The 26,545-nt window shown below is 39.2% G+C and overlaps 2 protein-coding genes and 1 long non-coding RNA gene across 11 annotated transcripts in view; 2 read left to right on the top strand and 1 right to left on the bottom strand.

Moving 5' to 3' along the window:
• NSUN6 (NOP2/Sun RNA methyltransferase 6) overlaps window positions 1-11,535 on the top strand; it is a 41,363-nt gene extending 29,828 nt beyond the window's left edge. For 2 of the 3 annotated variants that reach the window (XM_089533329.1, XM_089533328.1), the window contains exons 9-13: window positions 348-467; window positions 2,641-2,785; window positions 4,432-4,580; window positions 6,376-6,501; window positions 10,662-11,535. In XM_089533329.1, the coding sequence (XP_089389455.1) occupies window positions 348-467; window positions 2,641-2,785; window positions 4,432-4,580; window positions 6,376-6,501; window positions 10,662-10,868 (747 nt within the window). In that variant the 3' untranslated portion in view covers window positions 10,869-11,535. The remainder of the gene's footprint in view (window positions 1-347; window positions 468-2,640; window positions 2,786-4,431; window positions 4,581-6,375; window positions 6,502-10,661) is intronic. The other variant, XM_089533331.1, reaches the window with a different exon arrangement.
• A 3,430-nt stretch (window positions 11,536-14,965) lies between these two features.
• Window positions 14,966-18,210, top strand: LOC149309948 (uncharacterized). Its single transcript, XR_016281953.1, has 3 exons — window positions 14,966-15,318; window positions 16,293-16,456; window positions 17,949-18,210. It is a non-coding gene; the product is annotated as an uncharacterized LOC149309948 (long non-coding RNA).
• Window positions 18,211-18,561: 351 nt separating this feature from the next.
• Window positions 18,562-26,545, bottom strand: part of CACNB2 (calcium voltage-gated channel auxiliary subunit beta 2) — a 172,054-nt gene continuing 164,070 nt past the window's right edge. For all 7 annotated transcript variants that reach the window (XM_089533321.1, XM_089533327.1, XM_089533323.1 and 4 more), the window contains 4 exons: window positions 25,384-25,535; window positions 24,557-24,652; window positions 23,113-23,298; window positions 18,562-20,678 (listed from right to left, as the gene is read on the bottom strand). In XM_089533321.1, the coding sequence (XP_089389447.1) occupies window positions 20,199-20,678; window positions 23,113-23,298; window positions 24,557-24,652; window positions 25,384-25,535 (914 nt within the window). In that variant the 3' untranslated portion in view covers window positions 18,562-20,198. The remainder of the gene's footprint in view (window positions 20,679-23,112; window positions 23,299-24,556; window positions 24,653-25,383; window positions 25,536-26,545) is intronic.

Genomic DNA, 26,545 nt, shown 5'->3' with positions numbered 1-26,545 from the left:
TTAAGTTGCTATTTTGGTTAAATTGATTTTAATTCTTATTATTGGCTGTACTAATGTGTTTAGGGTTGCAACCTCCTTCACTTCTGTTGATTATAGTTTTGACTTATTGGAGTACCATTTCTTTCAAATAGATTTTCGTTTCGAATATTTCTAGTATTTCTAACTGTTGCAATCAACTGAATACCATGACATTTTGTTGTGACTGCTTCCAAAAACCAAATACACCAATATGTGCACTATTTAGACTCTTGATTTAAAAAAAAAAGAAACAATAAAATTAAATTCAAAGACATCTATTTATTCAATAATCTAGGGTTTTAAAAAGACTTCTCTTCTTCCTTTGCTAGAATTTGCCCTCTTCAGTTGTAAGCTATGTTTTAAATCCTCAGCCAGGAGAGAGAATTTTGGACATGTGTGCTGCTCCTGGGGGAAAAACAACCCATCTTGCAACATTAATGCATGATGAGGTAAGTGGAGTCACTGAACATTTTCTGCTTCCACAAGGAAAGTTTGACCTGTGTTTCATTACCATGGCTTGTTTCACTCATTTGCTGAGATACACAGATAACTCAAAGTATCCACCATTAATATTTGAACATGCTGCTTATTTACAGAATAACTTCACAGTACAGCAAAGTAACATTGTGGAAGCAAACATACAGTAGGTCTTTCAGGGCTACCTATAAATAAAATGAAATAAATAGCTGCTTTCAGTAATAATTTGTAATAATAATTTGTTTTATTTATATACCGCTATTCCAAGATCATAGCGGTGAACAGTAAGTAAGCTAATTAGCAAGTAAGCTAATTTGCCCCCAACAGTCTGGGTACTCATTTTAGCGACCTTGGAAGGATGCAAGCTTGAGTCGAGCTTGGGCCCTTTTGCTGGTCTTGAACTTGCAACGTTGTGGTTTTGAGTGTATGGCTGCAGTACAGGCATTTAACCACTGCGCCACCATGTGTAGACATGTGTATTGGACTTAAAAATATACAAGTAGAAGATATAGGAGAGAGACCGTGGTATAGAGGTTTAGGTGTTGGACGACTCTAGAGACCAGGGTTTGAATCCCTGCTCAGTCACACTTTTTCAGCCTCAGAGGAAGGTGATTGCAAAAACCCCTCTGAACAAATCTTGCCAAGAAAATCCCATGGTAGGTTTATGTTAGGGATTCCATAAGCTGGAAATGACTTGAAGGTACACAACAGCAACACAAAGATACAAACAAAGTAGTATTGTGGAGCAAAATAAAATCCAGAGTATTGCTTTCCTTCAGTTTTTTCATTTTTGTAGCCTTTTGCATTTCTCCATTTAAATATTGGGGAGTGAGAGTGGGTGTGCATTCTTTTCATCTTTAGTTTTGTGTCTCCTAAAAGAATTAACTTGTTTGCCTTAGAATGCCTTGGCACAGAGATGTACTATGTAGGGTGTTGTGTGTGTAACTGAAGGCCATACCTACCTGACCCACATATACACACATACTGTGAACACACACATGCCTGCAGAATCCTACACTGCAGAAACTTAATCCCTTCCTAATATTGCAGCCTCATGTTGCCTGCATCTGCTTAAGAAGAAAAGAGGGCAGGATCACTAATACATTTACTACATGTTGAGGCATTTCATTCTCCAAATACATTTCTGAGTAAGTTTAGTGTATCTGGAACAAATATACAGTGGGCTGTTCCCTTATGCGGGGGATCCGTTCTGGCCCCCCAACCCCCTCATAAGGGAAATACCGTATAGGCTCAAGCCCCATTTACTCCTAAATTATTTGATTTAATAACTGCACAAATATTAACAGTTTGGAAGGGATTAAGAACTCAGCTCATGTTGCACTAGCATGGCTTTACTGTATATAAAGACTATGTCTGTAAGTGTAAGAAATCCAGTGTGGTATAGTGGTCTGAGCATTGGACTAGGACTGGGAGGCCAGAGTTGGAATCCCTTCTCAGTCATAGAAACTTACTGGGTGACCTTGTGTAGTCACACTGTCTCAGCCCTCAGAGAAGGGTAAAGGCAAGCCCCCTCTAAAAAAAAAACCTTGCCAAGAAACCCCCATGATTTGTTTGCTTTAGGGTTACCATAAATCAGAAATGACTTGAAGGCACATAGCAACAAAATTCCTGTAATGTCTGTCATGCAAGGAATGCTCAATTGAATTGTAATGTAGGGTTATCCTATCAAACAGAACATTGCTTAAAGTAGTCTATTTCTCTATAGTAAAGTCCATAATCAAGGGAAATAAAATACCTCTAAGACTTTCCAACTGTTAGATGTTACGATTCCCTGTACTTTACTCAATTAAGTAGTGGACAGGGATTGTCATAAAAGATGTTAGGCCATGCACAGAAGGATATGGCAAAGGATGATGAAAATAAGAAATGATATTGCACTTTCCTGTGAGAAGTATATGCACTATTTTGAAATACCTGTGATGGTCAAGGAAAACAAGTGTGTCAAACTGGAGACTGAATAACGTACCTAACTGTATTGGTAGTAGGCATATTGCAATCTGGCTATTGTTTGAAATTGCATGTGTAAATTTGATTGTCTGTGAAGAGAATCAGTTACAAAATATTTTCAGCAATTGTGCATCAATTTTTGTTTTTAGATCTTTTGATCTTCAATATATTTTTCAGGGAGAAGTCGTTGCCCTGGACAAGATAGCTGACAAAGTGAAAAAGATTAAGCAAAATGCTTCATTGCTGAAGTTGAATTGTATTAAAACATTTTGTTATGATGGAACTAAGGCACTTGCAACTAGCAACATAGAGGATGAGCAAGGTAATAATGATTTTTTTGGTGTTTTCACCCAGGTTGTGTTTTCATAGGATGCTAGAATTGTAGAGTTGGAAGGATTTTGCATGGGCCATCTAGTGCAGTATCTTGTGGCCAAACATCTCTGACAGGTGGCCATCCTAACATTGTTAATAAACCTCAAATGAAGAGAGAACCCAGAATCCATGGCAGTCATTTGTACCGTTGAATAACTTAGCACCAGGAACTTGTGCTTTATGATCCTGCCTTTTTTGTGTAAACCAGGGTGGACAGCTGTGGAAGGATGTGCATTAGCCCCCTTGGAAATCTTAACGCTACACCTACCCCCTCAAAAAATGCTCCAAAGGTCTCTAGGCAGGGGGCATTTTTTGTATTTCAAAAAAGGCCTCCTCTGAGCCTAAATTGACCCAAGGGGGGATGCAGAATGTGATGGAAATGCACTTCCACACTCCTAGTGGGCATTTTGGAGAATTTTGGGCCAAAACAAAATTGTTTTTGACCCCTGAAGAGGCCTAGGAGGCCTCTAAATATGGTAGAAATGCTCTTAAAGTGCATTTGGGGGCATTCTGGAATAAAACAATTTTTTAAAAAAAAATGTTTTTTACCTCTTAAGGTATTTCTGGAGTCCCAGAAATACAGTCCTGAGTAGCTGCACTTTGCTCATGTGTGATATAAACAGGAGATTACAGTAATGGTGGTTACTGGTTCAGATGTAATAGCAACGAGCTGTCTCCTGAACATGGAAATGGCTGTTGTAGGGAGAGATTTGTTAGCCCCTTGCAAATCAGCCCTATGTTTGCAGAATGAGCATGTGTATATTTATTTAAAACAAGGGTGAGCAAATGTAGGAGGCCAGGAGACCATGGAAGGCCACACTTCCCCCACTGCATTCCCACGTTTGCCTTACAGAGTCTGTGTGGGACATGTTTGCCATGTTTTAAGCCTTCTGGGTGATCTAAACTTCCTGTTTGCTTCCTGTTTTTAATAAAGACCTCTTCTGGCCTTGAGGACCAACAAAATTTGGCAAAAATGCCAAATGACATTTTGATGACTGCTTTTCCAGATTATTCTTGTTTAATTTAATAAAACTGACATCAGGGTCATGCCATTTATCTGAAAGACCATATCTCCTTGTCTGAGCCCATTCGTGTTTTAAGACCATCAGTAGAGGCTCTCCTCTTTGTGCCATCACCTTTCCAGTCTCTTATATTGGGAACAACAGGGAGGGCCTTGATGGTGGCTGCTCTCAGATGTTGGAATTCTCCCCAGAGAGGCCATGATGGCCTGCCCTTGCTCTCTTTCCACCAGCAGGTTAAAACATTTTTGATCTCCCAAGGCCTTTACAAACTGCTGATGTTGAGTTTTTAATGCTGTGTGGTGCTGGTTTTGCAGTTTAAGGGTCTGTATATAGTTTTTATTTTTATTGTTTTAATGTATTTTAGCATTTTTAATTGTTTTAATGTTTGATTATACTTTTATTTAACTTCTGTAATGTTTTAACCTGTATTGTTTATAATGTTACCTGCCTTGAGTCCCATTATTGGGAGAAAGGCAGGATATAAATGAATATTATTGTTGTTATATTACTGCAAAATGCCAATGTTAAGAATGTAACACACAGTTATTTGAAATGATGACTTATCTGCTTGCAGAGGGACCACCATTCTTACCAGAATCATTTGATCGAATACTGCTTGATGCTCCTTGCAGTGGGATGGGGCAGAGGCCAAATATGGCTTATTCCTGGTCTTTAAAAGAAGTGACTTCTTATCAGCCCTTGCAGCGCAAGCTCTTTTCAGTGGTATGTATAAATAATGAAAATTGCTGAATAAAGGTACAGGTATTAGGCATGTGGGCATGCAGCATTCTCTGCAGAATCTAGTGACCTAGCAGCTTGCATCATCAAATCAAAACAAATAGCTTCATTTATATACTCTTTCATACTGAACTAACAGTGTCTAAGCGGTTTACAACTGTAAGCTAATTAATTTGTGAAAAAGAAAAAAAGACATACATTCATTAATTAAAAATGAAAAGAAAAAAACCCCTGAAAGCTGGGTTCTCATTTCAGTGACCTCGGAAGGATGCAAGCCTGAATCATGTTTGAGCCCTTTTGCTGGTATTGAACCCACAACCTTATGGTTTTCAATGAGTGGCTACACTACAGGCATTTAACCACTGTGCCATCAGATCATAGCTCTTGTTCTTAAATAGTAATTAATAGGGAATTCTTCCTTATATTACCAGTTTCTTGTACTAGGTGTCTACAGAACTTCCACTACCATATCTCATCTTGATGTACAGATTAAAAGGAAAAGTTGTTTTTATCCTTTCAGTAATCCTAATCTTCAATTTTGGTTTACTCACAAGTCCCACATAAATTAGTAAATTGGCTTGTAAACTGGCATTTTTTTCCAAGAAGGACAGGGTTCATTAAATTTGTGCAAGCACCCATATCTATAAGCTACAAATTATTCTCCTGTAAAAAAAAAATCCAGCAGTTTACATGTTTATTTTTAACCTTGTCTCTAGATAAAATGAGGGATGCATAGATTCCCTTTAATACCAGTTAGCACATTTTTGCAGATAAATCATTCCTGGTAACAGTATGATGACATGAAGGGAAACCATGTAACAAAGCCAGGAGATAATTTTACAGTTTAAAGGCAGAACAATTGAAAAATAAATAAAACTTAAAAAAAATAGTGCAGGGCAATCACATCAAATGATAGTGATCTATTTGATGTGAGTCTGTCTTCTGAAAACCTTTTTCTAAACTCCTTTGAAATGGAAAATGAAATAGAAGCTCCTTGCCTGTGGATTTTTTCTTACCTTCAGTCTGGAACTACCTAAAAGTGCATACTACCTCTTCCCTCTTTGACAGACAAGGCAGCACATTTGTTACCATTTTAGACACTGAAAGTGTAACCTTATTGCCTATCTGAAGAAGTCTTTAATCTCTTTCCTGTGTTTAGATAGACATTGGAAACATCAACAATCATGATTTATTCAGCTGTGCTCTCTTGTGTATTGGAATCTGCTGAGCCAAAGGGAAGAAGGAAACTTCAGTCTTGACCTAGAATCCTTCAGATATTTCTTTAAAGAAGTTCATTTATAGCATACACATTCTGTTTTTCCTAAAGGAGAAACAGCCAGTGGACTCTTGGGTCACTTTCAAAGAGAATTTGATGGAAGATAACAAGTCTTGGGCTTAAAGTATTAAAATGCAAGATATGTAAGATTCATGTATAGTGGCTTTTGTGTTATGATTTGGCTCCTTTCTACCACAGGCTATTGTCATAGATGGCTGGATATAGAAAAGATGGGAAAGGGGCAGTAGCAGTGGGGAGAATCCACTTTGTAAACTGGTACATGCAAAGGCAACTGCCAGCAACCTCTGTGGTTGAACAACCTTTGAACAACCTCTGATACCACAAGAAGTAGCCTTTAGGCAGGATTAAATATATTGCAATGAATATGAACTTTGTATCTCAATTGTGCAGAGAAAAGCTTGACCTAGCTTGTATTTTAAAAAGTAATTTTGCACATAAAATGCTGATGGTATCCTAAAAGGTGAACCTGTATTGTATCCTTAGGCAGTGCAACTATTGAAGCCCAAGGGCATCTTGGTATATAGTACCTGCACAGTCACACTTTCTGAAAATGAAGAGCAAGTTGCTTGGGCACTGGAGACATTTCCATGCCTCCAGCTTCAGTCACAGGTAGGAACATGTTTTGTTTTTAACATTCACCACTCAACATAATAAGCTTCTCACCTTCAAATTAAATGACATGCCTGCTGACAGTTGGAGAACTCCCTATGGGAAAAGAAGCAAGGACTAGTTCTGGGGACCACTTTCAAGATCACTGCCTAATTGCTGCCATTTTTAGGAGCTGCAGGCATTGAGCCTAGCTCCCAAAATCAGATGGGAACTGGTTCCCTTAGGGTATTTAGGCCATCATGGGACAGGAGCATCTCTTTTTAGATTTTTTTGGCATGTATAATAATCGTTCACATCCATAGCAGTTCAAGTGGTTAGAAAGGAGAAAACTCTCTGTTGAGCTGGTTTACTTATAACATTGAAGAATGAACCTAAGCAAAGCCTTGGGCTTTTCATTCACTCCTCGTGTATCTTTTTCCTGCACAGCCAAAAGAAATATTTTTGGACTGTTCATTTTCATTTTAAAAGACTCCTAACCTAACACCATATATGTATCAGAGATCATGCTTTAAAACAAATGTTGTCCAGTTAAACAAGCTGATATAAAAGTGGCTTATGTAGCAACTGGGCTGATTTTGTTTTAAATCATATGTAGTTATAAGATAGTATTCTTTCAGAACAAACCCAAACAGTGCAGAAGTCCTTTCCCCATCTCTGCAGGGGGAGGAGTGTGTTAGTTCATGCATATACTAACAAACCATAGTTTAGTGTTAATGTGTGAACGAGCCCAGAATGCTTCTAGATTCCTGATTAGGCAATGGACACACCCCCCCTTTGCCCCCGGCGGCAATCTTTCTAGCTGACCTGAGAATTGGGCAGACTTTCTAGTTTTATGAATAGACTTGCCATGTTCTGTATAGCTACCTGTACCCCCCCCCCTTTCATGGCTGTTACTTTTTCTGCCCCAGAGTTATTTTCTTGTCTGTAGCCAATTACCACATCCTACTTTGGTTTTGTTCCTTTCCATTCTTGTCCTCTGATAGAATTGCATACTGTCCACAAATAAATTCAGAATTGTTTCAAATACTAGGTCCAAGAAACCAGAATACATTGTACAGAAGATGCTTACTCTTTGATTTCGTAGAGAACTGTTATTGCTGACATTTGGAATTTGGTTGGATGGGGAAGCTGTTAATCCCTTTTAAAAAATTATCTCATTGTGCCATGTCTGTTCCCCTAGTCATATGCAAAGAGCAACTCAGCTGTATGCCATCTATCTGCTAAAGTGGAGTACAAAACCAGAAACTAGGAGACTGTCAGAAGCTGCCTACTGCTTAGCATCAGGGTGGAAGGAGAGGCTATTGTGGTGCTGAGCCCTGTTTGCCCCCTGTAAAGGGCACTGGGAAGAGCAGATGGAGACACAATATGCCTGTGTTGACTTATCTGAGTCTGGGCAGCCTGCTGATCCTGCAGGGAGAGTGGGCTGGAGTAACATCTGTGTCAATGAGCTTGCATGACTCTGTTGCCCTTCTCTGTAAAGGTTGAGGCTGTGGGTTACTGCTTTGTCAGTTAGCAACAATTTTGGAATTATTAACTAGTCTAAGTGTGTGTGTCCACAGCTGTGTTTACATCAGCTGTTTACTGACTCACTATAGCTATGACAGAAAACTGTGAAAACCTAATATTCAGAATGCATCAAGTAATCGTGCAACTTTGAAGCCTTTAATTAGTTACATTTCACTTCTCCCAGACCTTCACTGACAGAATGGCTAAAGGGATTAGGATTTAATCTTGCAGGATTAAATGGCTGAGACAGACTCTTAATTTGATAGTGAATTTTTGGTAATTTTTGTAATCATGCTTATCTTGTTGCATGCCGGCAGAAATGCTGACTATGGTATTATGGATGTAGTATGTTGCATTTAAAACTCCATGGCATAAACAATTAAAGTGGTAATATCTTCCCCAGACAGAAGAGGTGGAATTATCCTTCCAGGCAGGCTTTTATTGGTTAAACTTTAACAGAATTAAGTGTCATACTACCATTTGTACTCAACAATAAGTCGACCTCATGTATAAATCAAGGATAGGTTTGGGAGCCAAAATTATGGTTTTTTTATATGGCCTGTGGATAAGTTGAGGGTAAAATTTAAGGGCATGTAACAAAGGATGTAAAGGATGTCCTGCTTTGCTGCCAGTCCACCAACCCCCAGTTGTCTATAGCTGGCCTGCTTATCTCCTCTCAGAAGGTGGAGAGGACAAAGAGACAAGCAGGCAGCTGCAAACAATTGCGGGTGAGCGGATGGGCGGCATGCATCCTTCCTCTTTCTCTTCGGCCCGGCTGTCCCCACAGGAAGCAGTCAGACTGGGGAAGAGGCTTGTGGGGCAAGTGCTCATCCTTCCTCCTCCTTTTTGGGGTCAATATTTTGGTATAAATTTTTAATTTATGCATAAGTATATGGTATATTTCTCTAAGGAACACAAGCATAAAGGAAGGACTCATAGGTCAATTTACATGATCCTCAAATCTGGAAAATCTATTTTGCAAGTCAGAACTGTCTAATTATGGTTAAAAAACCCCACCTTGTCATTTATATATCATATACAGGGAGCCTGCTGTATCAATGGAGTAGCCACCTGCGTATTAGAGCGCCTATGGATCCCCCTGCCCCATATTAGCCAATGGCAGCATATGTCTGTGGGTCACTGATATGGGCACATATACGTCAACCCCCCCCCCCCCCAATTGATTAATATGGGCTTGATTTCCTGTGGTTTTGTATCTACATAACTAAACTTCTGTAGATGAGAAGGACCCGTTGTATTATATGTAAAGGAAGGAAAGGAGAGAAAAATGTAACAATTGTTATATGAGGAACCATCTGCCCAGTGGTCTCAAAACTGTCATAAGGCCAACCACAATTGTATCCAATCTCCTCCTTTCTTTTGACACTGAAAAGGCAGACACACCAAGTTACCATTCTTGTGTCTCCTATCCTTCAGGACCTGATCAAACATTGGCATTGCTTGGAAAAATACCCATGCATTCTGGGAATGTAGTCTGAAAAAGTAACTTTTCTAAAAAGCAAATCTTCTAGCATACCATACTTTTTTCTAACTGGTTAATTGGGAAACAGCTTTACCAATTCTTACATGTTATTTGTATGTCTATGCAGAGACATAAACACTGAATTTAATGAGATGTAGGCTATATTTCAGAGGAAGGCACTGACAAAACCACCTCTAAGGATTCCTTACTAAAGAAAACCATATGAAATTCATGGGGTAGCCAGGTGACTTGAAGGCACACACACAGACATCTGATGGAAGACTGCCAATGAATACCAGGTGTAGTAGACTGTATTTTAGAGGAAGGATTTGACAAAACCACTGCTGAGTAGTCTTTGCCTTAAAAAATTCTATCAAATTAATGTAGTCACCATATGTTGACAGGCAACTTGGAGGTACATACATACACATTCTCCTATGTAAGTGTTGTGGGATTGCAGTCTGAGATGCAATGAGACACGATACATTTAACATGTTTAGAAGAGATGCTCCCTCAAACAGTGAAAGAGGTCTATATGTGATTGTCATCACCTACCTATTTATCATGTCTCATCTTTTTGTGATTGGTCATTGGAAGCTGAGCACTAGATTAATTTTCAAGTCAGATTGCTCAGGCACTTACCTCTGAGAGAGATGGAAAACATGTTAATCTCAGAGAATTCACATTTCTCTTAACACCTAGTTTGGCCCTTAGTACCAACCCTTCCTTTTCTTTTGTATGGCCACATGTCCAGGGAAACCCTACACAAGATAACATGATAATCTCTCTTCTTCCTTTACCACTGTAAGTTGAAAATCATTTTTCCATCTCTGCAGTGTTGATGTAGTATGGCAACCCACATTTTATTTTAATAGAAAAGTGAGATATAAATTCAGCCAATCAGTCATGTTACAGATGATAAGGACCAACACATAAACTTTTTGGTTCTTTTCGTGTCATGTTGCTTCCTATAGTTTGAACTTTTGTAAGATTTTTCTTGATCAAGGGGTGTAGCAAGAAAACCCATGGATAGGTTTCTGCAGGGGGAAAGATAATTCCAGTATGATTGAGTGAGAGCTCTGGTCCTTGGGAATTAGCTTGTATTTTCAGTTGACTAAATAATAAACTATGAAACAATTAAAGCCACTTGTTTTATTTTCCTCACCTAAAGGAACCCCATATTGGAAGCGAAGGAATGATGGGAGCTGGATTGTCACCTGAGCAGTTGAAACAGTTGCAGAGGTTTGATCCATCTGAAGCAGTTTTGCAGGGAATGGATTTGGATTCATTGCAAAGTGCCAAGTATGAAGATTTGATAAGTCTGGCAAATAAAGACTCCATAGGATTTTTCATTGCAAAATTTGTAAAAGTGCAGTGAAAATCTTTCAGGATCTCACAATTCAAAATACTTTTTCCTGTTAACCTTTGGAATATGCTGAACTGTACCTCATGTTGCAGCAGTGTTGCCAAGCCAACAGACTGACGACACGGTTGCCATAGCAGCAGCAAAATCTGCCAGCTGTTTCCCTTGGGAGAGATCCACAGGTTGGAGAAACAAGTCTGAGGGAAGGGACAGCTTCACTTTTGAACGCTGCATTTGGTTTTGCATTAGCACCAGGTCAGTGATTTTAAGACACTGGCTTGTTTTTCACTTTGTCCAGGTGATTCGGATTTTTTAAAAATCAGCGATGAGCTACAGTAGGAAATCTGTATTCAAAGCATCTATACTTCACAGAAAATAAGTCATGAAGATACTGTCATTTTTTAAAAAAAAACCTGTTTGCTGCTGCTTTGGGGAAAAACTAGTTTTATTAAAGACCATAATTTCATATATAATGGCTTTGAGTGATGTTGGGCATCTTTTTACTTTCTGTTATTAATCCATATGAGAATCTTCTAGCTGTTAAACTACAAAGCTTAATCCTATTTCATGTTTATATATGTTTCTAGCAGCATCTGTATACTTGCTCTATTCAAATTTGAGTATTTTAAGATCTGTATCTGGCATATTTCATTCTGGGGCAAAGCCCAAGAAGTACTACTGAACTGACTTCCTTTAAATTAAATAAAATTAAAGGTCCCAACCAAATGTTTTGAAATTGCCCCCAAGCATCTAGTTTGGTCAGTACTACATCTTCTGTGATCTAGTCCAGTTTTATGATTCAATCAGCAAGAAATTTCCTGTGAAGATCAGAATTTGGTGCAGCAACACTATGGTACACACAGAGTTCGTTATTCATAACTGAACAGCCTCTTAGGCCCCTACACAGACATTCTGTGCTTTTTGGGGAATGGACAGGATCACAGAAGCCTCTGGTTGTGTCTCCATTACCAGACATGAAATGATCCAATAGCACTGAGACCTCCAGAGGACCCCCACAGATCTCAGCACTGATGGCATGATTTCACATCTGGCTATGGCAGGGACATAGCCAAGGGGGGGGATCTTGGGGTCCGGACCCCCCCCCCCTTCCATTAGAAAAATGAATGGTGTGTGCTGCTGCGCCGCCACACCCAAGCCCCATTATAATGGTGGCACTTAGTCTGGACCCCCCCCCCCCCTTCCTAAAATCCTGGCTACATCCCTGGCTATGGAAATGTAACCAGACACAATCCTGGCTGCTACTCAGGAAGATTGGAATAGCTATTTGGGCCTAAGAGGCTGTTCAGTATGTTTGGGAAGAGGCAAGCTTTGGGGGCTGCAGAGGAAGGAAGGGAGTACCAATCTCTAGAGTTTCCAAAAACATGCATACACATATATAAGGGAAACTTACACACACACATATAGATATATATCCCTACCTGGATGCTAGCCAATAAATGGGAAAGCACACAGAGGGACATTTTTACTTCTGTTGTTTCATTATTTTCTTTGAATCAGTAGGATCTTTTACATGTAAGAAAACATTTGCTATCTTTAATCATGTAATCTCATGTCTATAATCCTTTAAGAGTGTAGATAATGTGTTTATACATTATGTCATGTATGAAAAAGTGTGGGAAGCAGTGTTTATGTTAGTATAATAATGACAGGCTATATAGAAAGGGAAAACAAGGGTCCAAAACACACTTCAAAAATAATCCAATCTGAGACTGCTTTAATTGCCCTGGCTCAGTGCTAGGTAATCCAGGGATTTGTAGTTTATTCTGGCACCAGAGCTATCTGACAGAGAAAGCTAAATGTCTCACAAAACTACAGTTCCCAGAATTCCCTAGCATTCAGCCAGGGCAGTTAAATCAGTCTCAAACTGCAGTGTCTCTTGGTCCATGGTTAATAGTGTAGAAAGACAGGAGTGGGGCAAACAGGCACTTAGGAAAGCATCTGTTTTATCCTTAGCCATACTTGCTGAGGGACAGCCATCCTCTCTGCCACCTGGATTTTTGTGACTTTTGGGACACTAACCCTGATTTTCCTGTTAATTAGAAAATGTGGAAGCTGGGTAGATAAGACATGGAAACACAAAATCTAAAGTAAAGTGGCTGGGTGCCATGCAGGCATGCCGAAATTGGGGGTGGGGAGTGGGTGGGCTAAACCTAACTGCAGAGAAAACAGGATTACTGTATATACTCATATATAAGTCTAGAAATTTTAGTCAAAAATTGACCCAAAAAAACTGAATTGGTTTATTCATGGGTCAATGTAAGTTCTGCACTTTAACGCTTATTTAAAAAGGAGATTCCACCGCAACATTAGGATGAACTTCCTGACAGTAAGGGCTGTTCAACAGTGGAACACACTCCCTCGGAGTGTGCTGGAGTCTCCCTCCTTCAAGGTCTTCAAGCAGAGGCTGGATGGCCATCTGTCAGGGATGCTTTTATGGCAGGAGGTTGGACTGGATGGCCCTTGTGGTCTCTTCCAACGCTATGATCCTATGAAAGGCAAGGACATAATCTATCCTGGAAGCACTGGCTCACCTCTACTTTTTCATTCATCCATCCAACTTATACATGAGGTCGACTTATAGTCGAGCATACATGGTATGTGGCAAGGTACGTTAGCAGCATGACCAAATAGCATGCACATCCTGGAACCAGACTTGTGATGGCCCTTCTCCATAAACACTAGTAGTAGTGGTAAATATGAAATATTATAAAGAAGATAAAAGTTCAACAGGTGGAACTCCAAAAGCAATATGGGGAAATTTATCCTTGTCATTGTGAAATGCAGCCATTTGTTTGACAGCAGAGGGGATCAGTCCTGGTCCACCACTGGAACGCAAAATGCACAAAGAGGGGATGGGGGTGGGTGGGTAAGGAGGCAGCAGACACATCACCAGCTGTGCCCCCTCCCCCAGTAGGTGGGAATTTTATACTGGAAAAGGGGCATCAGGCTGTCCCAACAGATCTCATTGTCAGAATGTTTCTTAATGAAAGGAGAAAAGGAAATATTCCTACACACTGCATATGTTTACTCAAAGTAAACACTTCCACCATTAAAAGCCCTTTGCCTGTTTATTGGATTTTAAAATCCTGTTACTGTATATAGTCACGTATAAGTCTAGAAATTTTAGTCAAAAAAGTGATCCCAAAAATCTGGGTCAATGTACTTCAACTCTTATTTTAAAAAAGAGCGTAATCTATCCTGGAGGCACAGACCTCCCTCTCCACTCTCATCCATTCAAGCTTCTATCCTTTGTTACATGCCCTCGCCCTAACCATGTGTCACATCAAGAGCCATAAATTTGGCTCCAAAACCTGCCCTTGACGTATACATAAGGTCAATTTATAGTCAAGTATATGTAGAATATTCTGTCCCAGTGTGAAGTTCTTGGTGAACATCTTCATAAAAGAAATAATGGCATCATTTTACAGAAGTTCAAGGCCGGTCTACTTCAGTATTTGGAATAGCAAAGGTGCAGTGGAGCTGGGGTATGAAAGATATATGGTTATTAATTTAACTAATGCTTCCCTCCTGTAGTCCCAAGGCTCAGAAGAGATAGTTCAGATCTCCCTGTTAGGACAGAGATTGAGTGGTCTGTTCTCAAATGGGAAAATCCAACTTTAGATTGCTGGTCTCACTTTTTGCAAAACATCTCGGCAGCGTGCCCATCAGTCATCATTGCTTTGGCATCCGTAGAAATGAAAAGGGAAAAAAGGAGACAGAAAAATAAATGACATAGGTGACTAGGACGGCTTTGGTGTTTCAGCTAGCCCCCTGTTTACCCTAATATAGCTGTGGGAATATGTAAGCCCTGAAACAGACTGATGCACTGGATAGTCCTTTGGCCTGATCCATCATAATTCCTTTTACTTTTTTTCCTAGTTGCAATGGGAGGGAAATCATTAAAAGGAGGAAAAACAAGAACAAGATGGAAGAAAAATGTTATTCCTTCTCCCAGTATGAGCTTAGAGGACTTTGCATTGGCCTGAAGTAGACAGTAGGATTTGTTCTGTAATAGTTATTATCAAGAAACAGTGATGAATAGCAGATACACCACCTTCTGATCTCAGCTAGTTCAGACTGTTAGAACAAATTCTAATGTCAGTAATGACAGTGCGTACCAGGAACTAAAAGCATTGACACATACCTCCTAATGAAATCTCTTCTCATGACTTAATTTGCCCCACTGATTTCAAAAGCCTCTGACTTAGTCTGGATACAGCTCTGAATTTCTAGGGTTCAGTCTGTTACAATCACAAATTTAGTCCTCTCGTTACATGGACGCTTACATAAAATCTTCTATTTATAGCTGCTGAAGAATTTGAAATTCTGCCAAACAGTCACAAAGATAAACTTCAAGTTGGACATTTCATACAGAGATGAAGAACAGGAGTTAAGAGCCAGACCAAGAATATTAATGACAGACGCTACAGCTGCAGAAAGAAAGGTATACTAAAAGTAGAAAAATAATAAATAGTAAGACGAGGATCCATAAGGTATGGAAAGGAATACTTCCCACAGCGCAGTGGGAAGATGGGAGTGTTAGGCCTAGATTGGTAGCTTCTTGCTTCCCTACCCAGAACCTTAGCAGTCTGTAATTATTCTACTGTATTCACTACTGAGGTTTGGCTGAAAACATTTCCCATATTACTTGCTGAGCTTGTTACACCTGCACTGCACTGAGGGGTGAAACAGATGAGCAAAATAGAGTGGCTTCCAGACACTGCAGGCAGGACATTTAGATTATGCATGCCTTCAAAGCGGGTGGAAACTGACATGCAGCTGGGCTCTGGGGCTAAAAACCAGAGCAAAAAAGAAGCTGGGATACCCTGGCTTAGCCTGGAAAATGTGCATCTTCACACCTGCATATAAACAGCCTGGTGCTAGTGCAGGGCTGCAGCAAAGCAAAATAAATAAATAAATAAATAAAAAAGAAAGAAAGTGCGACAACTCCAGTGGATGTAATTATAACATGCACAAACCAGACAGTCCAACAAGGTGGCATAAAGTGAAGAGGGTTGAAAAGGGGGAGGGGAACTCCATGGTTGTGCTTTGCCAGTGTATCACTTGCACACCGATACACCAATGCCCTGTACTGGCAGAGCATTATACATTGCAACTGTGTGACTGGTAAAAGGGGCAGCCATGCGTCTGGGTGGATGTGGGAGGTACTTGGAGGTCACAGGTGGTAGGTTTGTGTGACGGTACACATGCATGGGGGAGGCAACAATTTTTTTAATTCAGTCTGCCCATGGGTATTCGGTCCGCCTTGGGAGCGGGCCATGCGGATAGCAAGGTTATGACCCACTTTCAGAAAAAGCAGGATTGAGCCCCCTTTTCCTGCCTGTCTGCTCCGGCCCTGAGACATCAGACTTAAGGGAAGTGCATCCTAACCATGTTTAATTCCATTATTCCTGCTAGGACACTTTAAGCTGTGAGGGCAGAATCCCTAAATGGAGTGCTTGCCTGGAAAAATGCTGACGAAACAGTAAGGGCTGTTCAACAGTGGAACACACTCCCTCGGAGTGTAGTGGAGTCTCCTTCCTTGGAGATCTTTAAGCAGAGCCTGGATAGCCATCTGTCGGGTATGCTTTGACTGAGAGTTTCTGCATGGCAGGGGGTTGGACTGGGTGGCCCTTGTGGTCTCTTCCAACTCTATGATCCTATGAACTGTAACCAAACACACACACGTTTGCACAGATGCCAGCTGGCCTATTTCCTCTTCCTTTTCCCAAACGCCTACACATTTACTTTTGTGGTAGAGGGACATTATAGTAGTCGGGGATGGGGCATATCAGAACCCTATTGGAACAGCCTTTCATGCTGGGGGCTGGAACTAGAACAGTAAATCCCAGAACTTTGGAGGGAAATAGACTTCATATGTATCATGCTTTCTCCATGTTAATGATATAGGCAGTGTCAGTTATCTGCTGAGGATTTGGGAGGAATAATGCCAGACTGTGTGGTGTTGTGTTTCAAAGTTAAGATTCTGAGCTTTGGTACAGGGAGAGGCAGAGGAGTTAAAGGCTCAAGGGAATCATAGCTGGCATAGTCACTTTTAAACGGATAGGCCAAGGCTAGGCAACTTAGTGCCCTCCAGATATTGACCACAACTCCTTAAATACCTTACTGGCTGGGGTTTATGGGAATTCTAGTCCAAATCTTCAGGAGAGTGCCAGGTTTTCTAGTCCTATGGTAACCAACCAAATAGTTTTCCTCCTACTGAGCTTAGCCCCACTCCTGCCATCTCTTAAAGCATTTTAAAGAGAAGCAGATGGAATGCCCCTGCCCGTTCCTGCCAAAAGGTAGGTGTTTGAGGAACAGTTGTGTCACACACACCCCTTAAGGTGTCACCTGGTGTAGTGTGCATCCCTGCATGCCCTGAGTGATGTCACTGGTTCATATAGTTAAGAAAAGAAGTATTTTTATCTATACTCTTTCCTTTTCGTATGCAAATTTTTATCTGAGTAGAAAGTCTTCCAAGAGTACAGAAATGCCTACCTTTCCCCCCCAGAGAAACAGCATGGTGTAGTGTTATTAGGACTCTGGAGACAATGGTTCAAATCTCTGTTTAGCCATGGAAACCCACTGGGTGCCCTTGGGCAACTCATACTCTCTCAGCCACAGAGGAAGGAAAACCATTAACAAATCTTGCCAAGAAAACCCTGTGATAGGGTTGCCTTAGGGCCACCATAAGGCATCAATGACCTGAAGGCACAAAACAAGAGCAACAAGCCATTTCTCTGCAGCTGGTTCCATTTTACTTCCAAGCTAACAGACTACTCAATTAAAATTCTTGTGAAGCACTGAGACTTGTACATATGAGCTTAGTCTCTCAATAGTTAATTTAATAATGCAACAAGGTATCTACTGACATTAGGTTATGGGGATACAGCTACATTTTACACGGAGATCAAAAATCCCCAAGACACCAGAAATCAACATTTCATTATCCTTGATGCTTATGAAAGTGTTTCAACTTCTAGAGAAATTCCAGACTATTTTCCAGAAAATCTTATTTATGCTATACATTTACAGCCTGAAGATTAATACAATTCTCTTCTCTATTCTTTACAGACTCATGACAACCCTATCACAGGGTTCAGATGGGACTTGCCTTTGCCTTTCTCTGAGGCTGAGAGCATGATTTGCCCAGTGGTACCCAGTGAGTTTTGTAGACACAGTCTAACACTCAACCACTGCACCATGCTGGCTCTCTTTTCAGTAAAGACATTAAAGACACTGTTCCAGGACACTGTTCTTAGAAGGAATGTTGGGCAGAATTTGATCCAGCTTAAGCTATGCAGCAGATAAACGATAAAAGCATTGTTTGCTTTGTGTGCCTTCAAGTCCTTTCTGACTTATAGCTATCTTGGGGTTTTCTTGGTAAGTTTCTTCAGAGGGAGTTGCCATTGCCATTCTCTGAGGCAGAGAGAGTGTGGCTTGCCACAGTCACTTAGTGGGTTTACATGGCTAAGCTGGGATTGTATTAATGCATTGTATTAACTTGCATTTACTACAAGATATTAATGGTACAATGTGGACCTCAAATTTCATATGGTATCTTGTTTGTTTCAAAGACAATGTCTGGAAATTAAAGTAACTTACTGGTAGCTAAACCTCAGAGGTGAGAGATGGAAGAACATGTTGAGAAGGAGAGAGAGTGTGTGTCAAATATAGAAAAAGTGGAGAAGCTACAAAAATTTATTTCCCAACAAAATAACTCTCCACAAGCGGTGTAAACTTTTCTTACTAAAACAAATACTCTAAAACACATTTTTTTACATTTCCAGTGAAACGCTCACAGTCACATTTGCCTGTGTTTTTTACTTTCCTGGATTCTCAACAAAGAGCCAGCAGATTGATGCTTTCCCAATTACCTGTAGCTGGAAACTTCCTCATATTGCTTGCCTGCAAATTGGACCTTTAAAGTTATAGACAGAAGGAAGAGATTTACCAGATTTTTTTTCAACAAAAATATCTGTAACCAGGGCTGAGAGATGTGCTGTTGGGCCCTGACTTTCACACTGAGCTGCTCAGATGAGTTGTCCACTTATTTACATGAGTGCTGTGATGCCTGAATTGGAAGCATGGAAGATTGTGTGCTACTTCTACAAGATCATGTATGAATAAGTGTGACAATCCCCCTTTTTCACAGAAGTAGCCTTGTGGTCTTCCCTGAGCGTCTTCCTCTGACACTGCACTGCATAAGTAACAAGGTCTCATGCCTGAGCAGCTAAATTTGTAAATTGTAGCATATGGGTTTGCCCTTAGAATCTCTTGGATATCCTTAGCAATGTTCATCCCTGTCACATATTTATATATGTGTGAGTGTGTGTGTGTATATATATATCTATAATTATATTGTTTACACAGAAGCACATAACTCTCAAACGTGGTTGGTCTGTCAAGCTGATAGGGGAAAAGATGTTTTTGTGCCCATTGCAATTATTGTGTACTGTGCAGAGGAGGGCCATTTATAGTGTCACATTATTTCTGTCATACTTTAAAATGCAAAAATGATGATTTGCAAGAACAATTAAACCTTTTTATCTAAAGTATCCATTCCTATTTACACTAAGTACAAGAAAGTGTGTCTAGAGTGAACACGGTTAATAAATTTCCTGAATGAGGCTAGTTTCAGTTGGCAGTAATTTAAAAGCAAATCTGCTGACTTGGCATTAGGACTCTAAAACAGTGTGGTCAATCATATGTAAGAAGGTGTTCTGCAGAAATAACATTTATAAACTGTTTATACAGTACACAGTACCAGTACATAGAAAAGAGTTTTTGACTTTTATGATCCCCTGTGTGTAAGGCAAGACTGAATTCTGTCCCCAAATGTAATCCACTAGCAGTACAAGTAACAGAAAGTGGCTCTTAAATCAATATGTAGATCAGGTGCCTACAGATTTTAAAAATCAGAATTGGTGAGAGTTTCTGTTTTGAATGTGCTGATTTTGGCTTGCTGAAAAACATGGGAAGTTATTAAACATCAACTGTATCTTGTCTGAAAACACTAACAACACCTTGATGGCAACAGATATTGTTCAAGTGGCGGCTACAAAAAACAGTTTGGGGGAAAACAGCATCGTACAACATCAGGAATTTTGCAGTTGTACTATGCCAATGTTTTATAGCATTAATCAAAATGAACATTCTATTTCATGCCATTGCTATGAAAGCAACAGCAATATAAAATCAGCATATAGGGATACCATATGTTTTTGCAATGAACAACCCACATTTGTGTCTGTGTTTTTTCCCCAAAAAGGGACTTGGTCATACACAATTTCAAAAGAAACACAATACTGCCAGAGGCAAGCGTTACTGGTGGATGTACACATCCCGCTTCCATTCTGCTGTATCGTTGCGTTTTTTAGAGATCACTTCCCCATCCCTGTCACAATACTGGTCCCTTGATTTATGACGGCTTCGCTGCTTGTTGCCATCATTATGGTCCTGGTCTCTGTCCCTTTCCTTTGAGCGATGCCTTGATTCTCTATGTCTGTGATCACTGCTCCCATGGGGCTCGTCCCTGTGACTGTGATCTCTATGAGAATCATAATGTTCATGTGAATAATCCTCCTTTGGCTCTATGTATGCTGAATCTCTGCTGTCTTGTGTTTCTGAGTCAAAAGTTTCTTGCCTAGAGAGGCCACGGCTGATTCCACTACGATGGTTATGGTGATGACCTGAAGAGCGATGTTGGGATTTCCTGGTGGGTTCAGCCCGTGCTTCTTCTTCCCCTTGCAAAGCTGTTCTTTCTGCAGCTGGTTGTTCATTCCTCTGGTCTTCTTGGGAGCCCTGCTCAGTACAACAGAATTGTAAATTTCACTTTGAAAAAATATTGAACAGAAAATATTAATGAAATCAGTAATGTCAGGGCCTTCAAATGTGTTATTCTTGAGCAGACTCACTGATTTTCACAGTACTATTCCAGAGTAAGTGGTTTGTACTTAACAACTTATGGCTAGCAACCTATATCTATTCTAGGAATTGAAGAGTATTCCTGGAGATATTGCTTTATAATACAAGTGAAGGTTCATTCCAAAAAGAAAACAAAGCCACCCTGACTGTATTTTCCAACAGCCCTCAACCTCAGATGATGCCATTAATTTAGGCCCACCTCCCAGCACAGACACATCACACAGAAAATAAATAGAAGATCTGGCAATGAGGTGAGTGGCCCAGGCAACAAACTTTAGAAAACAATGAGAACAGGTATCAGTGGAAAAACACCAAACACAAACAATAGGCTGAAGCAAATAAAAGGAGTTTACATTTTAAAAACAGGGTGTTGTCCTTAAAGATGTATAGAAAGATTCAAACTTGATAGCACTTGTATTATAACACCAATAATATCACTGCTGTATTGTTTTTCAAGGCAATTGAAGGACATTCTAGTTAGAGGTTATTTTGAGTTCAAAGTTTATCTATTTGGAAATGTTGGAATTTGCCCTGAAAAAACAAAGACACAGTGAAATTATTTAATTTCCTAGTTAGAACATCACTGGTGGGTGAAAACAGAAGTGAAAATTACCAAGCATAATCAAACCTAATCTTCATCAGCACAATGTTTTGAAATCACTGAAAAATGAACAATCAGGATAAGTTACTTTGGCTTAGAGATTCAGAGTAATAGCAATCTTTCACAGTTCTCACCATTAAATATACTTAAAAGCAGACACACAACTTTTAAGCACTGTTAATGACATATTAGTATTTCATTATCAAAAAGAAATACTTGACTATCAAAACCTGAGGTAAGAAATACAATTTTTTCACACACACACACACACACCCTATAAAATGCTTTTTTCTTATAATTTGTCCTTCAAGGAAGCCCTCTTTACTCAATTACAAAGCATATTAGATCAACATGGAAAGACAAGTGTGTGCCAGCTTTGCCCTACCCTTTCAGTTTCCAGTTCCATCATTCTCACATGGAGACAGATAGCTTTGAAGAAGATGACTTTCAATGTGCTCTTCATACAATCAGAAATCCTCTAAAAACGTGTTAGGGAAGTTATTGTGTTCAGATGTGGCACACAGCATAAGGAAAATCACAGAACTGTAGACAGAGGGTGCTAGGGTAGTTCCCTCTTTTTGTGTGTTGATTCAACACAATTTGTAAACAAGTTAGGGCTTCTGTGATTACATTTAGTTTGGTTGATCCAGAAGTGTGTCTGTGACAATTAAGGACCATTAGACTTTAACAGCTGGGAATTTTACAATGTGTTCCCATAAAATTTCTTTGTAGAGCAGCTGTACAATTTTGAGATACATGCTTAGAGATTTTATTTTTGCGGGGTGGGTGGGTGGGTTATTTTACATTGGAAGATTGATGGAAATAATAATTATGTGTTTTTAATTGTGTTTTGTGTTGTTGAGGAGAGACGGGAAAATTATTATTATTATTATTATTATTATTATTATTATTTTGCCTCAACAACACAGAACACAATTAAAAACACATAAAACCAACAGTTAAATATTAAAATACAAAACTGTTAAAATATACTCATAAGAGCACATTCTTAAGATTATACAATTTTAAAAGTCATAATTTAAAATTGATTTGGTAGGACTGCTGAAAGAGCTTTGTCTTTAATGCTGTTTTAAAATGCAACCAGCATTGTCAGCTCTCATCTCTTTTTTGTCTGGGGACAACAGTCTAAAAAGTCCTCTCAGAAACTGCTGCCAGTCTAATCCTGGCTGGTTGAAGCAAACATTTCCCAGAGGACCTGATGTGTAGGGTGAATTGTATGGATGGAGAAGATCCTGTAGGTAACCTGGTTTTAAAGGTAATTACCAACACTTTGTACTTTGCTTGGAAAGTAATTGGCAGCCAGTGGAGTGATTTTAAGATGGGTGTAATGTGATCACTCCTGGATGTACCCGTAATTAGTGTGGCTGCCATATTTTGAACCATCTGGAGTTTCTGAACTTGGTACAAAAATAGCCCCATGTATAGCACATTGCAGAAGTCCAGCCTTGATGTTACCAGCACATGCACTACCATCCCCAAAAAATTATAAGATATTCCATTTGATTCAGATTAGACGTTGAAGAGAACATTATTATTATTATTATTATTATTATTATTATTATTATTATTATGCTTTATTTATATACACCAGTAATATTTATACACTGCTAATTTCTAGAACAGATAACAATGCTCATGTTTATAAATGACAGTCCGTGAGCAATAGTTTTTTTAAAAAAGCACTTGTACCTGTAAATTAATATTTGGGCCTGGGTTGATGGGAAGAGTGGCAGTTGCCAGTGTGCGAGTGAGAAGCTGATTAGAGGGATGGCTACTAGCAGGATGTGTGGACTTCCAATAAGCTTCCAAATAGTCAGCCAGGTGTTCACAAGCATCTTCAAGCTGGTTCTCATCCAGGATTACATCAAACATTTCCTATAGACAGGATATTTTAGTCAGAATAAGCACAATGCTGAAAAATTCACAAATTAATATATCAAACAGATGGAAACACACCATGTTCACTATACAAATGAGACAACTGTTGTGACTAAAAAAAGTCCTGCTGTCCAGCTTCTGGCAACTGACTGCTTACTGGAGAAGTGCTTTTCATCAAATGGGTGTTTTATTTTTCTATGCTGATCTGTTTTAAATTATTTAAATTGTGTCCTTATCTGTTGTCGTGTGCCTTTAAGACATTTCCGACCTATGGCGGCCCTAAGACAAACTTATCTTGGCAAGATTTCTTTAGAAGGTTTTTGCAGTTGCCATACTCTTGAGGCTGGGAGAGTGTCACCTGCCCAAGGTCACCCAGTGGGTTTCCACAGCTGTGAGTGAGGATTCAAACTCTGGTCTCCAGAGTCCTGGCCCAGCACCCAAACCACAATGCCATGCTGGCTCTTAATTTTTCTTGTGTTTTTTATTCCACCTTGTAAGCTGTTTTTAATTCCAAAGTGGAGAAAGGTAGAATATACATCCAATAAATAAGTAGGAACAGAAATCAAGAATTGGACTATGTCAAGTCCGATGTACAAGTCCAATGAGGGGGAAAACCTTATGATTTTGATCATCACAAGATGGAAGATTTGGGGGAAAGGAAAGCAAAGATACAGGGAAAATTTTTGTTTTATAACAACAACAACAAAATCCCAGGAAAGGATGCAGGTGTAAAGTTGTGGGCCTTCCATCACAAAAGTTTTTTTGAGGAAAAAATTATTGATTGAAGGTTTATTTAGTGGCATCCTGGGCTGGGGAAGAAACTGAGTGTGAGAACAGCACAGATTGCATTGTACATGTGTTCTCATCCAGCTGGCTGAGCAACAGGTACAAACCCTATTTATAAAATCAATGATTGCACAAACTGAGAAGATAAGAGGGAGGCCTGATTGATACCCACCTCTTAGTTCTTTACCAACTGACTCTTCCAATTACTGAATACAACAGGACATTGCTTTTTCAGCTGACCAACATGGGGGTATGTTTAAATCTACTGATTTCAGCTGATTAGAAAGGCAAACTGTTGGATTTAGACCTCTGTATACATACACCTGCAACAGGACTAGAGGAACTGCAGGAATTTCCACCCTTGTGGCTAGTAATTGCTATAAAGTAAATATCTTGAGTCAACTTTTGATCAGTTAAAAACAGATGCATTGCAATTACACATTTTTACTAGGCTACAGTAATGACTTACTGGAGGGCATTGAGCTAGTTTATCAGCTGCTACCATTTGAACATTAAGATGTTTAGCCTGAGATTTGCCTCGAGATTTTATCAATCTTTGTAAAACCTGGGGGAAAGAAGATAAGAATTAAAATATGTAAAAATAAGAAAGTAAAGTAATAAACTTGGAATCATGTGAAAAGAGGTCCTATGCATGCATGTCCAAAGAATAGCCTTTGCGAGAGGGCCACTGGGTCACAATCATCCATGAACCTATTCCATTGCCCCACTTGCCTACTTTTTAATTCTTTGAAATGAAGTTTTTTTTTAATTGTGTCCATTTACAAAGCAAATGTTTTTCCTCTTGAATAACTCCACAGTTTGTTTGGGGTTTTTTTTGCTTTACTTTTTATCTAGCTGCTTATATAAAGAATGCCAATTCCTCTTTTCTTTCTTGTTAAGTGTATTTCCTTTATGTTCCTGTGCACTGTAGATTCCTCTTCTTTTGGTCTTAATCAATAACACACTTCCAAACTGTAGCCGAAATGCAAATTCTAGATTAGGACCATTGAATCAATTGCTGAATGGTAAATGAGAATTTATGTAAATCCCATTGATTCAGTGGATTGTCTATAGTTGGGATTACCAATTGAATTTAGGTCTATATATTGAAGTTATGTGTGCAGATAAGTGCTAACAATTACTTATATTTCCTCGCAAAATAGTTCAAAATTGTAATTCACTAAAATTTACAGTCACACTTGTGTGTTAACTTGTGTCTTTGTGTCCTCATACTAGAATATATGACTGAAAGCAAAAGTATAGCTAAACATTGAATTAACAGCTGAAAACATTTACCTTTGGAGAAGAGATCTTTACATACACTATAATAGGAGCCAGAGAGGTTTTGCTAAGTTGAGCTGGATGATTAATAGTATCAGCATCAAGTACTACCAGCTGTAGTGTCCTTGCTAATTCAAATATTCGTTCAATTTCACTCTGAACTTCAGCTGCAGAAAAGGGAAAAAAGCTCGAATTATGACAATGTAAAAAAAAAATAATCACTTTTTAACAAAATGAAAACATGTGTAGACAAAAACCTGGGCTTTTAAGACACAGTTTAAAAAGGATAAACTTTATAAAAGTAAGATTATGGTTCTAGTGATGTATGGTCTTTAGAAGCACTTCAGACTACTAATGGGTTTCTGTCATTTCAGTATCTGTCATGAAATTTATATATAGGAGGGAATGGTTTCAGAAATCAGTTTGATCCAGCATAATTCCTAGTGTTGTTAAACATCTGATCCTCAAATGCAAAAGTGGTGTATACCTCTTCATCAGACTGAACATTTTGCAGTTAACATACTATGCTTCCCAAGTCCCTTTTTCCAATGCTGCAGCTATAGAAGCCTACCAACAATCAAAGCAGAAGGAAGGACAAAACCACAGCCTCACTGTTGCCTTACTCAAAGATTTTTGATGAGGCATAGCCAAAGGACCACAAAATATAGCTCAATGCTTCCATCAATAGACCTCTTCCATAGGATAATTCCCTAATGTTTCCTATGATTTCCTACTACATCAAACATTTTTTTTAAAAATGTGATTATGCTTGTGGGATAGGGAAAGTCAATGTTAGATATAGGTTAACAATCAGTTCATTTTTTTTGCTGAGTGCCTCCCACCTTGTCTCACATGTGGTATTAATATTATTTCAAAGCAACAAACAATGGTTACAGGGTGTCAATAAAGGCTAAAATGAGCCTGGACATTTGCTGTTATGCCAGGTTAGAAAAATAAGCAAGACACAGTGGGTTGTTCAAAATGAACAAACCAAATTATCTAATATATTACTGTATAATGTAGTAAATATATAATGTTAAGTTTTAAGGAGGCACAGCAGAAAGCTCACCTACAACTAGAGATCTTAAAAAGTTGTGCTGCACCCAGTTGTATGTATGCATGGCTAATGTGACTGGACAGTCAGTACTTTTCATAGCAGTGTTAAGAGCTGACATCA

This window comes from Sceloporus occidentalis, unplaced genomic scaffold (genome assembly GCF_023333645.1).
Source record: "Sceloporus occidentalis isolate IW3139 unplaced genomic scaffold, rSceOcc1.0.p SCAF_7, whole genome shotgun sequence".
In the NCBI taxonomy this organism is placed as follows: domain Eukaryota; kingdom Metazoa; phylum Chordata; class Lepidosauria; order Squamata; family Phrynosomatidae; genus Sceloporus; species Sceloporus occidentalis.
This window is presented reverse-complemented; position numbering and strand designations above follow the sequence as displayed.